Here is a 15601-nt window from a genome sequence, read left to right on the forward strand (position 1 = left end):
AAAGTGCTTAGGACCTGATTCGGCAGGCCTGAATTGCGTATATTTTTACTATCTGGGCTGCTGCCTCAGACACACTAAGGTAAAAGCAGGTTTGTGGAAGGTTTGAGGGTATTTCTTCTTACTGTAATGGTAAAGGAACTCCCTTGACCAAGGTCAAACTGAGAACAGGGGGAGACAACGCGAAATGTCCCTGACAACATCCTGGCCAAGCTGTGAAATAAAGCTGTCAGACACAGAGACTCCTCCAAATCCTGTGCTGTTTTCTCAACTCCCCAGGTCCTCTACAGCCAGAATATGAGACAGTGAGGCTCTCTTTGTCCTGCAGGTCCCAGCATGCATTTGCAGCTTTGTCTGTTCTGCATTACTGCTAATCCTCCAGCGTGACAGGGAAGTGGTTAGATGGTTACCCAAAGATATTTGAAAGCCAGGGTGATGTTGTATTATCCTATTTTGTCCTACCTTGTGCAGAAATACTGCGCTGTAGTGTGTGTATGCACGGGCTGCTGCATTTCTAAGGGTGAGTTGCCTCGGTGAACATCACTCAAACTGATGTTTCTGATGTTCGCTAAGCTGCCATTTCCTGAGCTATTGGAGTTGCTGTACAGTCTCAATGAAACAATGACACTGTCTGGATTTTCAATCACCATAGCAAGGAAAATCAATTGCAGTGCTCGAAAGACAGAGCTCATGGTGCAAAGGTTACCAAGCACTGCTAGGTGCCTTTTTGCAGCTGAGTCTTGAAGAGAATCAAAAAGGAGGAGACAAATGAGAAGGAAGCTCAGCTGGTTGACGTTTATCTTCCTAATTTACAAAAACGAGACCTAAGATTTACATCCTGACTCTGATTAAGTTAACGGCTTCTCCAGCATAACGTTACACGACAGTATCTCGTGTGTGGAGGGATGGCTGAGCTAAAGGTAGTGCTTTCAGCATTAGGCTGCCATCACTTATACTTGTTGTTTGACAACGGAGCACAAAGAGGAGGCTACCATTTTACGACCCCATAAAGAAATTGCTGAAGACATTTAACAAAAGACAAGCATTACCACACGTGTATAAAACATCCCTGAAAACAGAAGCTGTAGTTTTCATAACAGCAGCTATGATTTATTCCTCTAACCTGACTTATAAACTTAAGCATCACATTTTCCTATTTTATCTTCAACATTCAATACTGCTTTTCTGTGTGATGAAAGTTCAAGAGGTATATGATGGAGGCAGTATCACAGTTGTCTGAAATGGCTCTGTTATATATCTCAACACCACGTTCTCTAGGGATGATGTTTCCTGGACATCCTTCTCTCTAATATAGCTGCTTCTGATAATTAGATAATGGTATGGCGCAGTTTTATAGTATACGCTCCTAGGAGACTCTTTGTCTCTAGCCTAATCTCTAATTCTCATTTCTTTGGAAAGAAAACCCTTCTTGTCACTTTAGACTGGGTCCCAGAAGTGAAGTAATGGTGAACAGTAACTGTTCTGACAATCCAGTCCCGTTCTCTGCACCTCCCAACAAGTCACAATTTTATAATTGTGTTCCGCAGATTTTTGTTCTTTAAACTTAGAAAACCCACCTGCTCTGTGCAGTTTGAAGATAATTTTTTTTTTGACAGTAAGCGTGATGAGAAAATACATTCTAGAGAAATGCTAAACTTTACTTTTACATTCACTGCTCTCACCTGTGTTTTTTTTGTTTACCTTAGTATTTTAAGTGCATTGTTTTACAGACAGACAGAACCTCACTGTGTTTGCAGTTGGGTTTTTGTTGTTGTGGATTTGTGGGGGGTTTTTTGTTTTTGTTTTTTACGAGTTTGTAAGCACCCATTGTAAGCCATTGTGGTTATATCTATTAAGAATTAAAAACAAAAAGTAGTAACAGAACAGCTGGACCCAGCTCAAGGATGTTACTGTTTGTCTTGACTGCACAGTGGTGCGCCTGTGCTGTTGCATCACTGAGGCACTTTAAAAGTTGCGTTACAAAATTTCACATGGTTCCAGGAAAATCTTTAGTCAGCTGATGATATTTAGCAAGGTCTGGAACATAAATGCCTTGTATCGGGCTATAAATTTGCATTTTGATCTTGTCAGATACCTGAAGTGTGGTTGCTGAAATGGAGAGGGAGAGCGCAGCTACATGCTTTCGTTACTAAATTGTCTCTGAAACTTGCTGCGTAAGCAGACGAGAGGTATTTGTTGACTCCCTGTGTTCTGTTTCAGGAGTGGATCAGCCTTAGCTCAGCTCTACGGCACCTCTGCTACCTTGGAGCACCACCATTTCAATCATGCTGTCATGATTCTCCAAAGTGAGGTACAAAAGCATTACTATTAATCTCACTGTAAACTGTTGGGCAGTTTCAGCTGGAGAAAGGAAATACCACGCACAGTACCTTCTTAATGCCCTCTCCTTGGGGAATTATTTATTGGTTACCACAAAGGTCACAACTAGCACAAAATTAAACAACTACAAATGCTGATCATAGAGCCCAGAGATTATATTTGTCTCAATCAGCTAAGGGCAAGCAGAACATATCCTAATCATATTGTCAGCTTTTCTCAGTCGTCTTACATATATCCTGCTCGGTGGTTTATAGGTAGAAACAAGCTCTTACCTTTCCCCACAGGTGTTGCATTCAGAGTATCACAGTCATACTTTACTGGACCAGTTTAATTTCTTTGACAGTCTTTCAGCATTAAACAGTAAACAGTATTTTTATTATGGTTTTCCATAATTTTTTAAAATTATTTAAAAAAAAAATATATCAGTAATATCGTGCTGTCCAGAGTACACTAGCTGCTTTGCAGATACATTTAAAGACATAGTTCTTGCCTAGAATATCTGATGTGCAACAGTATGCAGCATGTAGTCAGTGAGAAAAGTAGGAGGATGGACACGCAATCCTTACAAAACAATGGATGTATTTGCTTAATTTACATAGATAGGTTGTTACAAAATGCATTCAGTATATATAAAACCAAAAATTATGTTCATGCAGCACAATTGGAGACCATATGTTGATCTGCAGTAACTTTTGAAGAGCATCCAGGAATGTCCCGTGATCCCAGACAAATGGGAACAGGGTGATGGCTTTAATTCTGTGTGCAGCGCAACAGAGATTAGTCATGGGACTGTGGCTTTACTCTTCAGTTTCTGGATGTTATATTAAAAAAGTAGACATAGGAAAGGAGAGCACCAGCATGAGATTTAAACATCTCAACCTGCTTAGCCTACCTTATCTACAAGGTGATACTAGGAATTAAATGGCTCCTTGTATTACCAAGGAAAAAGGTATATGAAAAAGCAGCATTTGAAAGTTAGACTGGTTCAGAATAGGAAAAAAGGAAGGGAGTTTTGGGTTTTTGGTTGTTTTTTTTTTTCTAAACTCTGGAACGTTCAGCCTCTGGAATGAGCTTTCCTGGGAAACAGTGATTTCTCTAGTTCCTGAAATCTTCATCATAACTGAATGTCTCTCTGAAGATAGGCTCAAGGCATGGACAATCATGTCAGTCTGTATGCTTTTCTTTATCTTTTCCATCTTAAGAATCAAGAAATTTATGAAAAAAATACTTTTTTCTTTGGAATCTACTCCAGCTTCTTTCAGACATATAAAATACCACTTGAAATGCAAGTCCTCCTCTTTGATCACTCAGGCAGCTTCTTCTCCAGGTCCCCAATTGTAGACCAGAAAATTAATCTTACGGGATTTTTATCCAATAGATACTGTTTGCTAATGGCACATAACGCCCCTTAGTTTGGAGTAAATGCAGATTTGGATCCTCCAACTTAAAGATACACCAACTTTCAGCAGCTGAGCAGTTGGTTTCATCTCTCAAATAAGCTGAAATGAGATTATATCCTCTCTACTAATGTTGATATTCTAGTCTGTCTTTGCTATCTAGAATTAAACATAGTATATTGTATTATTTCTTTAGATTTTTTACCAAGTTGGACAAAGGAGCGATGTATCCTTTACTCTTGACATGCTAACCTTGGTATAAGCGATCTTCAGCTTTGTAGTGGCACAGTTTTATGCACCATGAAATAGGTCAGAAAGGCAACAGATATTATAGAATAACAGACAACTTGGTAAATAATCCCTGTTGCAAGAGCTGCTATTTTACTGATATATTTTGCTTTATTTTCTTCTAAGTACTTTGGTTTTAAAATTGTTCTTCATATATAAGCTTTAGATTCTCAAATCCTTCTCAGTATTCAGCTGGAAAGAAATAACCATTTCATTGTCACAGAGAAGACCATCTTTTATGCATGGCAAGTTATTTTTTTAGACCAACAATTAGCTGATCTATTAAAAAATACCATCTCTACCTCCAGACCTTATCTTGTCTATGTCCTCAGACCATCATGATTATAGGAATCCTGTTGCTGGAAAATTCTTCGGTTTAAGGGCATTTTAATCTTCCTAAGCAGTAGATGGCAGCGCATACTGAATGTGTGCATTACGGTGCTAAATACCACCAAAATAAGACTCTGTTTAGTAAGAACCTCATTATTTCTCTAGGTGAAAAAAAAAAGTGTGGTACTTCTATTTACATTAATTTAGTTATATGTGACTAATGTCACAAAGACCACTTTTTAAGCTTACATTCAGAATTCTCCGTTAATTTTGTTTCTTTCAACTTACTTTCTCTAGGATTTCAGTTACAGAAGGACCTTCCTGCTCTCAAATAGTGATACTAAATAATTTGTTTCCTTTCATTCTGGTCATGGAGGACCTCTCAAATTCTTAATCCCTGATTGCTTAAAAAGTAGCCTCTTTGGCCTACAAAGGGCTTTTAAACTGCATAAAGTTCTTTAGCCTGCGTAGGGAACGCTTGTATGCCCTGTGAGACAACGCAGTAATGGGCAGAGTGGGCAAATGGGCTGTTTTGAATGAAAAACTGATTTAGTGTCTTTGCTCCAACAGCAGTTTGTGTGCCTGCAAGCAGCAGCACAGATAAATCTATTAGGAGCACAACTCAAAAGCCGCAATGCACAGCTCCCCAAAACATTTAATAAGAGGAAAGACTGAGATGTATCCATAGTTTTTCCCCATAAACTGAGTCTGCACAGGGTCAGAGCAAAGAGTAAATCTTTCCTCAAGAGGCTGTAATTTCAGCAGAGTTTAGAAAAACATCCCAGGTGCTTGATTACAATCGTCAACTCTTCCACCCCAATGTAATCTCAGCAGTATTAACATTATTATTTTGTCGTAGTTTTGCCATGAATCAGAAAAGGCCTCTGCTACAGGGAAACAGTAGACTAAAGAGTTAGAAAACCTTTTAGAAACCTATATTGATTGCTAGCCCTTTACCTCTTTTATCTCTTTCATTATAGGGTCACAACATCTTTGCTAACTTGTCCTCTAAGGACTACAGTGACCTTATGCAGCTTCTAAAGCAATCGATATTGGCAACAGACCTCACTCTGTATTTTGAGTAAGTATTGGCATTTCTTGTATTTGACAAATGAAAATTCGAAGAACTTACTCCAATGACCTATTAAATACCAATAAGGATATATAATATGAGAAATTAGTGTTTAGCTGTGGTTGAAGAGATTTAGTCTAATACTTAGTATATCTTAGGCTAATAGAAATATCTCAAGTGTCCAAGTAAGTTTTGCTTCAATGTGTAACATGTCTGTATCAACAAATAGCAAATTGAAAGCCTGGAGTTATGCTTCAAAGCAATCCCAGGAATCATTTACAGCTCAGTCCTGTAATTCTTCTGTCCCTTCTGTGATCGTTTCTTCAGGCATGTAAAAAATCAATGACGCTTTAGAATTTTTTTCCACCATTTCAGAGTTTCTAAGAAATACTATATTTAGTTATAGATCCAGTTGCAGAGGTAAGGAAAGCGTACACATTGCTGCATCCCAATTTGCATCACATGAGAATAGGTCTTAAAAAGCTTAACTCAAGAGAAGTATAATAGGATCTCATCCAATTTTCTTCCTTTTCCTTGTCTGCAAATCAGATCTCTAAGTAGACTTCAAGTTGGTGCTATTTTATGTTTTTCAAATACTGTTAATTATTACCAAGCTCTTCCCAGTGAGAATGCGTGGGAGCACGTGTGTAGTCAGAGGAGTCCTGGTGTCACCATCACATTGGTGATCTTTGGCATCCCCCTCTCTGGCACATGTCTGTGGCTGACTAACAGGGAGAAGCGCTGTCAGATGTGCAGTTTCAGCGTACTACCTTCCCATTCTTGACAATAATTCATTCTTAGGAATTTTTGTTTGATGTCCGTCAGCATCCCATCCTGTACAGTGCTGGGCGGCATTTAGTAATGTTTTCCTTAGGGTGGTATACCTGGGTTCCGCCCCTCCTTTGTGCTGATGGTTGATACCAAACTAAGTTTCCAGAAAACTTCAGGCACTTTACCCTGAAATTGTTCAACTATCTATATCAACATTGTATCTTTAACTGTTAATTGTAAAACTACTAACTGGGGTGCTGCAAGGTCTGCTTTGTCTTTTTTTTCTCAGTATTTGGTTACTGTGCCAAGGGCTGTTTCTAAACAGTACTGGCAATAGACACATTGATATGCTTTTTTTTCTGCAAGTCTATTCTCAGAGAAGTTGTATCAAGAAAGGATTTTAGTCAATATTTTTATTGTAAATAACTTCTAAACATTAGTCCGTGAAGAAATTTCTTCTTGCTGACATGAAAATCCTGAGCAGGACAAATAAGCCCTTTTAAGCATACTCTTTGAAGCTGTCTGTTAGGATTGCGTGTTATCTGGGGAGCTGGTGTGCCAGGGGAATTAGCTGACAGCTTTAAGTGAGATACAGGGACCGCTGGGATGTGTCAGTACGTGTTCTCCTGTCTCACCACAAATAACAAGTGCTGCAGAAATGTTTTGTGCTGTGAAGGAAAAGAGGAGTGGCAGGGGCTGAGAGGGCAGCTGCCCTGGCACAGCCCCATCTGCTCCCCCTGGCCAGGATCCTGCAGCCCCTGGAAGGGCCGGAGAGGGCCCCCAGCAGTGCCTTGGGAGGGAACCCAGTCCAGACCCAGCCGCGATGGAGCTCTCTTCCCTAACTGCCTGAGTTTGAAAAATTACATGGTCAAGTTGTCTTTCTAGTTTTAATACAGAGAAATAGCGTTCAAAAAGGGACGTCAGCTGGATTTCAAGATTATTCTTCCTTGCTTGCATAATTGGTTTTTGTGTCCTACATGAATCAGAAAGCTTTTAGCAAATGAGGCCTTGCTGTGGTTTAACCCCAGGCAACTAGGACCATGAGTCGTTCACTCGCTCCCCGTCCCCCAGTAGGGATGAGAGGAGAGAAAGGAAAAAAACCTCACAGGTTGAGAAAAGACAGTTTAATAGAACAGTTACTGAAGGGGGAAAAAAATAATAAAAGAATATACAAAATAAAGTGATACAACACAAGTCACTCTCACCACCCAATGATAAGATTGCCCAGCCCATCCTGAGCAGCCATCGTGGATTCCTGTCCCCTGGGCAACCCCCATTTATATGCTGAGCATGACATCTGTGGTATGGAATGGTCCTTTCGCCAGCTTGTCCTCTCTATGCTCTCTCTCAGCTTCTATGGGAAGCTGAAAAAGTCCTTGACTTAATATAAGCACTACTTAGCAACAACTAAAACAATATGCGTTATCAACATTATTCTCATACTAAATCCAAAACACAGCAGCTATTAGGAAGAAAATTAAATCTATCCCAGCTGAAACTAGGACAGGCCTTTTTACCCAGAATTCTGTAAATAAGTTATCTGTTCCTCTTGTGTTATTATGATTCATTAATCAGGTAGTTGTTATGTTGCTTTACTTCCAAAAGTGCCTGAAAATCACTCCCTGGAACCGTTGATGATTTACACTTGTTTCTTAAAGCCACCCTATGTGAACAGATGTTTCCACACATGTACCTAACTTGTTTTTTCAGTTTGCTACGTCTTCAATATTTTTGTAGAGAGGGAAATTCTGACATCAGTATTCTTAGAATGCTTAAACCTAGTGATCACAAAGTCTAGCCAGCAAAACAGCAACAAAACTCCAGGCAGAGCAAGGCTGTATGACCTTCTCAAGGCACTGCTTTTCTACAAACAAACAAAAAGATGCCTTTCAGTGAAAGATCAGATGGAAAATATACTTTATTCTAGTAGATAATTCTAAATAATGATCCTTGTAGATCCTTGTACAACAAGCAAAAGCACGGAACCAGAATGAAGTTTACGGAAATTCAGTCAAATGATGTCTTGAGTCACTGAGCTGTAGAGCAACTGGATTTTCTATCTAGAGCAAGACAACTTTCCCTTCCAGGCAAAATACAACCAGAACCACTGTTACTCAAAGACAATTAATTGCAACTTGTTATCATTCTCCTTATTTCTGAAATCCTGGCATATTATGTTTCCTTAATAATAGCAAACCTCGTCACTTTGGATACCATGCATAAGCAACCAGTAGGAAACGCTAAACTGTTTTCTTATATGTGTCTGCTTTCCTCAGGTCAACTCCTTCCTACACTAGAAATTCTCTGTGGAGTTGGACTACTGCTTCTTCATCCTTTTAAATGGATTTCAAAGAAAATTGTTATTTTAAAGTTTTCGGCTTAAAGCAAGGCCTTAAAACTCACATTTTCACTTACTGTATGTGTTCTCTTACTGTATTTTAAATTTGAGTGTTTGAGGTCTCTGGGATGTCATCTTCCTGAGCTTTCAGCTTTAAATGTTCTTGCCTGTTTTTTGTCCAGTAGCATATAAATTGCCCAGAATAACCAGTACTTCAAAATGAAATCATTACCAAATTTTACATTGGCAGACTGGGCACTGAAACACAGGATGCAAAAATCGACTGCCCGCTCTCTTAACAGAGTACATAGTTGTTGATGATCTGCTCAGGAATAGGCTGGTTTAAGGTTTATGTGCTAACTAGACTTGGCCATTAAAAATTTAATCGTTGCAATATTTATTTCCACGGGGGCCGCGATGCTATGACTTTGTGTGGAGAATTGAATTTTGTTTTCAGCATGCGTGACTTTGCATTGTCCCAGCAAATTTTGGAATGTGAAACTCTTTTACATCTTATTTCACAAAACTTAAGGGATTCGATATCATCATATAGTCCTTATATATCTCCCTGTTCTAGTTGCTGTCTTGAAGCCCATTATAGAAGGGCCTTGTAGTAGGAGTGACTGGTCATATAACACATGACAGTCAGGGACCAGAATAATGCAACGTGCCCCAGGTAAAATTCTGTCCATTGATCGAGGGCAATGTTCCTGGAAGTGTCCATCTCCTCGTGTGTAAAACCTATACGGGCTGCCGTCAGACTGCGCTCTCAATAATCGCTGCTCAAAATGTCAGTCTAGCTGAAGTAAATGTAGAAAAACCAAGACTTTGCAAATTCTCTCCTGTTGGGGAATCTAACTACGTTTCCATTTGACAAAGAGATAGCACAGTCTCCTGTGAGATGGGGCACTGGACCGTCATTCAGAACGTTGGTATTTGTTTTCCAGCTTTGATGCTAATATGTTATGTCACTCTGGGCAAGTTGCTCCATATTTTTGTCCTTCAACTTCCGCTATATCTGGGGCAGGATCTGTTTTGTATTGCAGTCACACTGCGTGCAATGAGAGCCACTTGGAGTCCTAAAGCTATAAAAAATTACAGACTCTGATGAGTCAGAATGTTGGTACTCAAAGGCACCAAACAAGCATTCACGTGTTCTGGCTCATGTTTTGTCTGTCTTTGAGGACATAGGCGAGATATCCCAGAGGACAAAGCACAGGACCAAGCAGGGAGACCTAGTTTCTAGTCAATAAGAACTACTAGCTCGAGACATCTGCAGCTCCTTTGTCTCACTGTTCTGTTCTATGCGTTGGAAATACTAGGAATTGCATGTCTCTGAAAAACCCTTCAGGATACAGAAGTAAAAAAACATTTTGCAAGGACAAATAGAAAGAAGTGTGTATATATTCCAGGAGTGTTTCTATTGTCTGTCTGTCCACTGCTGTAGTTGAACGTTTCATGCTTCCATGGAAGACTGAACATTTTGGTACCATTTATTTCCTTATCTGCAGAGACCATAAATACAATACTGCTTTTACTAGACAACTCTGACATTGATAACAGACATTTATAGAACATGTTCGGAAATTAGTACGTTTCGCTTAAATGGACTGTCAGTGTAATGACTTTAATAATAATACACGAGATGCAATGATTTCATATCATCCAGAGAACTGTGTTTCTACTGCAGTGCCTCCCTGGAAGCGTCTTGTTTCCTTCTCTGATATTCTGTTTTGTTTCAGGAGAAGGACCGAGTTCTTTGAACTTGTGAGTAAAGGTGGTTATGATTGGAATATAAAAAACCACCGAGAAATATTTCGGTGAGCACTACTATTTCTTGCTTTCTGGTTATTTCGAAGTGTAGCCATATTTGTTTCATACATCGTGGAGCGAAGGCTTAGAGTAACAAGGAAAGTAGCTTGTTTTAAAAATATGATCTATGATATGAAATACATGGTATGATTTCTGAACATTACCAAACAGCAGGGATGTTGTCAGTGTGACCTCACCTTCTCCATTCCTATTCCTGCCTTCACACTCTGTTGCGTTTCCTTCCCTTACTCCCAGCCTCACCCGTTACCACTCAGCCCTTCCGCGCTTTCTCCAGAAAGCATCAACATTCTGCCTCACGACACAAAGATCTTTCTTGTCCCTTTCCCTGCTCCCTCCTCTTCTCGGCTGTTTTCTTTCACTGGCCATGCTTCCCTCTGCTCTCCTAGTCTGTACCTGGGGATTTGCAGATGCACGGTGCTCTTCTAGCCCTCAAGAATGGTCTGAGCATGAATCCTATTGAAAACCTCAGACGTTGGGGTGGTTTGAGTACACCACGCTTTTGAGGCAATAAAATGTGTGCATTTGCATATGCATGCCTGATTATGCCTCGTTTTATCTAAAATTTCATTAAAACTCTGTTTCCTTTTGGTCTTTTGACCAAAATATTGGCCATTTTATATTTTCCATATCATTTCACCCATTCCTAATTTTAGATTCAGGCAATATATTTGATGTTTCATTTTCAGTGCCCTTGTTCTTCATTTAAACTTTCTTAGACTTTTATCTGCATCATGTACCGTACATAAACGCTTTCTACAGCTGAATGGTTTCTTTCTCCTAATGCATATAAAACATGGTTGTAGCTAGGTATTAAACTACAGTGGAACAGTATAGCTCGTAGTAAATCTTAAATTTTTATTACAGATGAGCAGTAGAAACTGCTTAAACAGTGTCTGGGATGCCTCCTGTGATTATAGGTTCTCTTGCTACAGCAGTCACTTACAAATAGGCATATAAATTAATCCAGTTTGCAGGTGTTATTATGTAATAATACCCTTACTTATATCATGGGAAGCACATGCTTTCTAGTATATTATAGGTATTAATGTAGATAGTGTTAGAAATATTGTAAAATTAGCAGTTACTCCTTTGCAATATCATTTCTTTTCTAGTGTGCAATGCACAATACTAAAATCCATCGTCTGATGACCTGCAACACATTAGGCTTCCTAGGCACAATTGTGATGTAAAAGCCACGCTGATGGCTGAGATTTCAAACATGTCATTCTTTTCTGGAGGAAAAGAAGGTGCCGGAGCTGACATTTTATATATGTGTTATTTATTTATGCGTCCAGAGCAGAAGTTGTTTAGAAAGCCAACAAAGGTTGATTCAGCTTGTATTGTTCATTTCTGTTTTTCAGATCAATGCTAATGACAGCCTGTGACCTTGGAGCTGTGACCAAACCGTGGGAGATTTCAAGACAGGCAAGTCATGATTAATAGCAGGGCTAGGAGGAGGCGGGACTGGCGGGACAATATTCCCAGGGCCCTGGCTTACAAGGGACCAAAACTGGAATCAATTTACAGCGGTATTAATGCTATAAAAAAATAGCAGGGGGTTTCTGCAAGAAATGGTTTATTGCATAATCTTTCCATGTACACATGCTGGTGAGCAGCATGTAGGTACCTGAAGAGATCTGGCTTTACAGCTTCTCCTCTTACTAACCTTTTAAATCCACATCAAAAAAGTGGATGGATTGAACAAAAAAAAAAAGCGTTAGCCACATATAGCTGCACTTATCTGGTTTGTCCCAAAGTCTCCCTTGGCAGAATCTTCCCTAATTCAAAAATACCAGTGATGATCTGCAGACTTTGATTAACATAAAAGCTTCAGTATATATGACAAGAGAAACATGTTAATTTTCTCAACACTGATGGAAAATAATGCAAGTTTTTAGCATGCCTTTTTTAGCATCCTGTACTTAGAAACAAACAAATAAAAATTCAGGCTTCTGCTGCTGAGTAGGCTCTTTAGAAATATACGTAAAATTCGAGTCCAGCATTGGCAAAAAATTACAATGTAAGAAAGCAACCTGTCCCAAAAGTCTTGTCCTTTACCACGTGATTTTCCCTCTTCTAGGCATCTTCCCTTACTCAGCATCCATCCTTAATATTTCTGGTATCTGTGCTATCCATGCAGCTGAGTGTGGCTAAGCACCTGGAGGGAGTTTGATTGGCTTGACGGCAAAGTGATAGTTAAAAAAATGGGGTGAAAAAGAGAAGCTAGAGCAGAGAACTAGTGAGGCAGGAGCAGCCAGATATCGTGGAGAAGGACAAGGAATTAACAGAAGCGTGAAGGGACCTACAAGTTACATGCACATTAACTCAATAAAAAAGCATTTATGTGGTGAGGGCTTCAGCTCAGCTTGCAGCTTTGTCAGGTGAGTCTCTTTTGCTTTTATAAGCAGACTATGACAATAGTCCTTCTAAGGCTGTTACTCTATGGTCACCTCGCTTGGAAATCATGGGAAGTTGCTCATGTCCTGCAGTGGGAAAACGAGTCACAAGATTTTTCAGTGCCACTACTGCAGTGTGTGCAATCTCTCCTCATTTTTCCTCTTTAACCCACTTAGCTTCTCCATTTTCTTTGACATCCAAAATGTCAGGTAGGGTCTGTTTGCTATATTGTCAATCTTCATGCTATGGTGCTGAATTACTGCTGAAGTCTCTGGCAAACTGGTTTTTTATCCTTATCGCTTTTGAGGTCTGCCATTGAAAATTCCCCTGCAGCCTAGCATACAGCTTTCCTTTATAGTGAAAAGTACAGTCTGGGATTGATTGGAACATTACCTGGTTGAGCAGAAAGGCTAATAAGTCCACAGAGGGAAAACAGGAAATAGTTGGACCTCAACTGTGCTGAAAGGAAAAAAAAAAACCAAAACATGAAAAGTGAGGGAGAAAGAGATTAAAATATATGAATCAAAGGGAATAAAGGCTACATGTAAGAAAGCAAAATTCAGGAAGTGAAGATAGAAACAAACAAAAGAAGAGGGACAGGATCAGAATAGCAGTGAGAGACAGAGGTGAGACTATGTCTTGATTATTTTTATACAATATGCTTGGCAAACCCTTAATTGCTGCTAAGTTGTTAAATTATTCCTCTATCTGGAGTATTGATCCAGAATTTTATTAGTGCACTGGGATTACATACGTTATAAAGTTCCAAACTGTGTGATAGCCTGGCTCAAGATTTAAGAGTACTTTATAACATCAATTCACCTACTTCAAATTTATTTTGGTACTCCTTATTTCAACTGTAACAAGCTTAGGATTTGTGAATGTTAGCTACCATGCAGTCACTAGAGCAAGAAATTTTGAGATTTTATGAAGTGCAGGTTCTCTGCTTAGTTCACCCTCCTGTGCCTTGGCATTATGAAATCATTTCCTAGCTTGAAAATACTTGAAAACAATCAGCAGGCACGACAGGAGCTTGGGGAACTGAATGCCATCTTCAGTAGATTAGTTTCCTTTATTTGTCTCTGAAGCGTCACACATGCCTACCTTCTAAGCCCCACACGTGAGAAAGGCTACTATATCAGGATTGCTCACTGTTTGACTTCCTAAAATTCCTGTTGTTTCCATAACTAATTTTGTTTTCAAATCTTGTGTTCTTTTGAGGAGCGCAAAACTCTTTTGTGAATAGATCATCTTCATTCACAAAAGTCAGAAAGACACATTCCAGCTTCCAACCCACCAGTTCTTGATTTTGATTCAATATGATAATCACAAATTGAGTTCATATTTAGATATTCAGATCTGATAGTGATGAGAGTCATGGGAAAAAAGTATAGTCTAATAAGAATAGTATTTATATATAAGAATTCTAAGTATTTATTCTAAGTATTTATATTTATATAAGAATTCTAAGTATAGAAGTTCCGTTCAAATACACGGAAAAACTTCTTTACAGTGAGGGTGACAGAGCACTGGAACAGGCTGCCCAGGGAGGTTGTGGAGTCCCCTTCTCTGGAGATTTTCAAGACCCGCCTGGATGCAGCCCTGAGGGATGTGCTCTAGGCAATCCTGCTCTAGCAGGGGAGTTGGACTAGATGATCTCTAGAGGTCCCTTACAACTCTGAAGATTCCGTGATTCCGTAATGGCGAAAAAAACCCTTTATGTTTTCACATTAAATTTAGACAACAGAGGTAGGACAACATATTTATCTAGGACAACAGCCTGTAAATACTCAGAGAGCTCTTGCACATTTTACAAAGCATTTTTACAGACATCACTGTGGATGCCAAGAAGCAGCTATAATTCTCTATTCTGTTCTCAATACTTGAGTAAGTTGCACATAACTGCACTGAGCGCTACCTCAACATTGCAATGTCATTACCCGAGTCAGTTCCCTATCCAAAAGGGATGAGTGTGCCTATCAGTCGTCATGGCTGTTCATAACCCCTGTTTGCTCAGTCCTGAAAACTACACAAACATGTGCCTGACATCAGTCATGTAAGTGGGGCTATTCACTTCTTTACAGTTAAGCACAGGTTGAAGTTATGGTCTGAGCAAGAACTCATTACCCTACCAAACAGGTAGCAAAAATTCTAATTTTTATCACGATTTATGTTTTAGGCAGCTGAGCTGGTAACCAGTGAGTTCTTTGAACAAGGAGACAGAGAAAGATCTGAACTCAAACTCACCCCTTCAGTAAGTTTTTATACCTTCTGAAATAGTTACTAACTTGAATAGGGTAAGAAAATACCACCGGGTTCATTCAGAAAAACTAACTGTTCTGTATGTAAAGAAAAATCTTGTAATAAATAAAATCTCTGTCCAGTAAGGACATGCATTTAAAGCCACATATAAAAGCTCTCTGGTCAACTCAGTCACTTCTGCATTGAGCTCTTTTCCCCATTTTCTGTACCTATTCCCCAGGTTATTCTGTCGGTTAATTTTCTAAGCAACAGGTATTGTTTTTAATACACAGCATTGAAATAAAAAATCAGCTACTTATGGAAATCAAAATTGTTAGATTTACTTTATGTTGCAGCTGTCTGTCTGTGTTGCTTCATGTATCAAATGCTGAAAAGCATTTCTATAGGTATACAACTAAATATAACACTGTGATTGAAAGGATAAATTGGTATTGAGTGGAATATAGGCCGATGGGTGTGAAGTGTCAGAGAAAAAAGTTTCATAAAGATTTTCACTTGAGTGATTTGAAGAGAAAGTCTTATCCAGGTTAAATACCTCAAAACGTTGACAAGCCATTATCTGGAGGGAATAGGAGA

The 15601-nt window shown here is 39.2% G+C and overlaps 1 protein-coding gene across 5 annotated transcripts in view; it reads left to right on the plus strand.

The window, feature by feature from the left end:
• The window catches only part of PDE11A (phosphodiesterase 11A), a 142604-nt gene that overhangs the window by 106742 nt on the left and 20261 nt on the right, over positions 1-15601 (plus strand). For all 5 annotated transcript variants that reach the window (XR_012588385.1, XM_074595209.1, XM_074595210.1 and 2 more), the window contains 5 exons: positions 2218-2308; positions 5333-5433; positions 10276-10353; positions 11728-11795; positions 14947-15017. Coding sequence is in view for 4 of the 5 variants with exons in the window: in XM_074595209.1 (XP_074451310.1) it covers positions 2218-2308; positions 5333-5433; positions 10276-10353; positions 11728-11795; positions 14947-15017 (409 nt within the window). In the remaining variant the exon portion in view is untranslated. The remainder of the gene's footprint in view (positions 1-2217; positions 2309-5332; positions 5434-10275; positions 10354-11727; positions 11796-14946; positions 15018-15601) is intronic.

This window comes from Larus michahellis, chromosome 7, assembly GCF_964199755.1.
Source record: "Larus michahellis chromosome 7, bLarMic1.1, whole genome shotgun sequence".
In the NCBI taxonomy this organism is placed as follows: Eukaryota; Metazoa; Chordata; class Aves; order Charadriiformes; family Laridae; genus Larus; species Larus michahellis.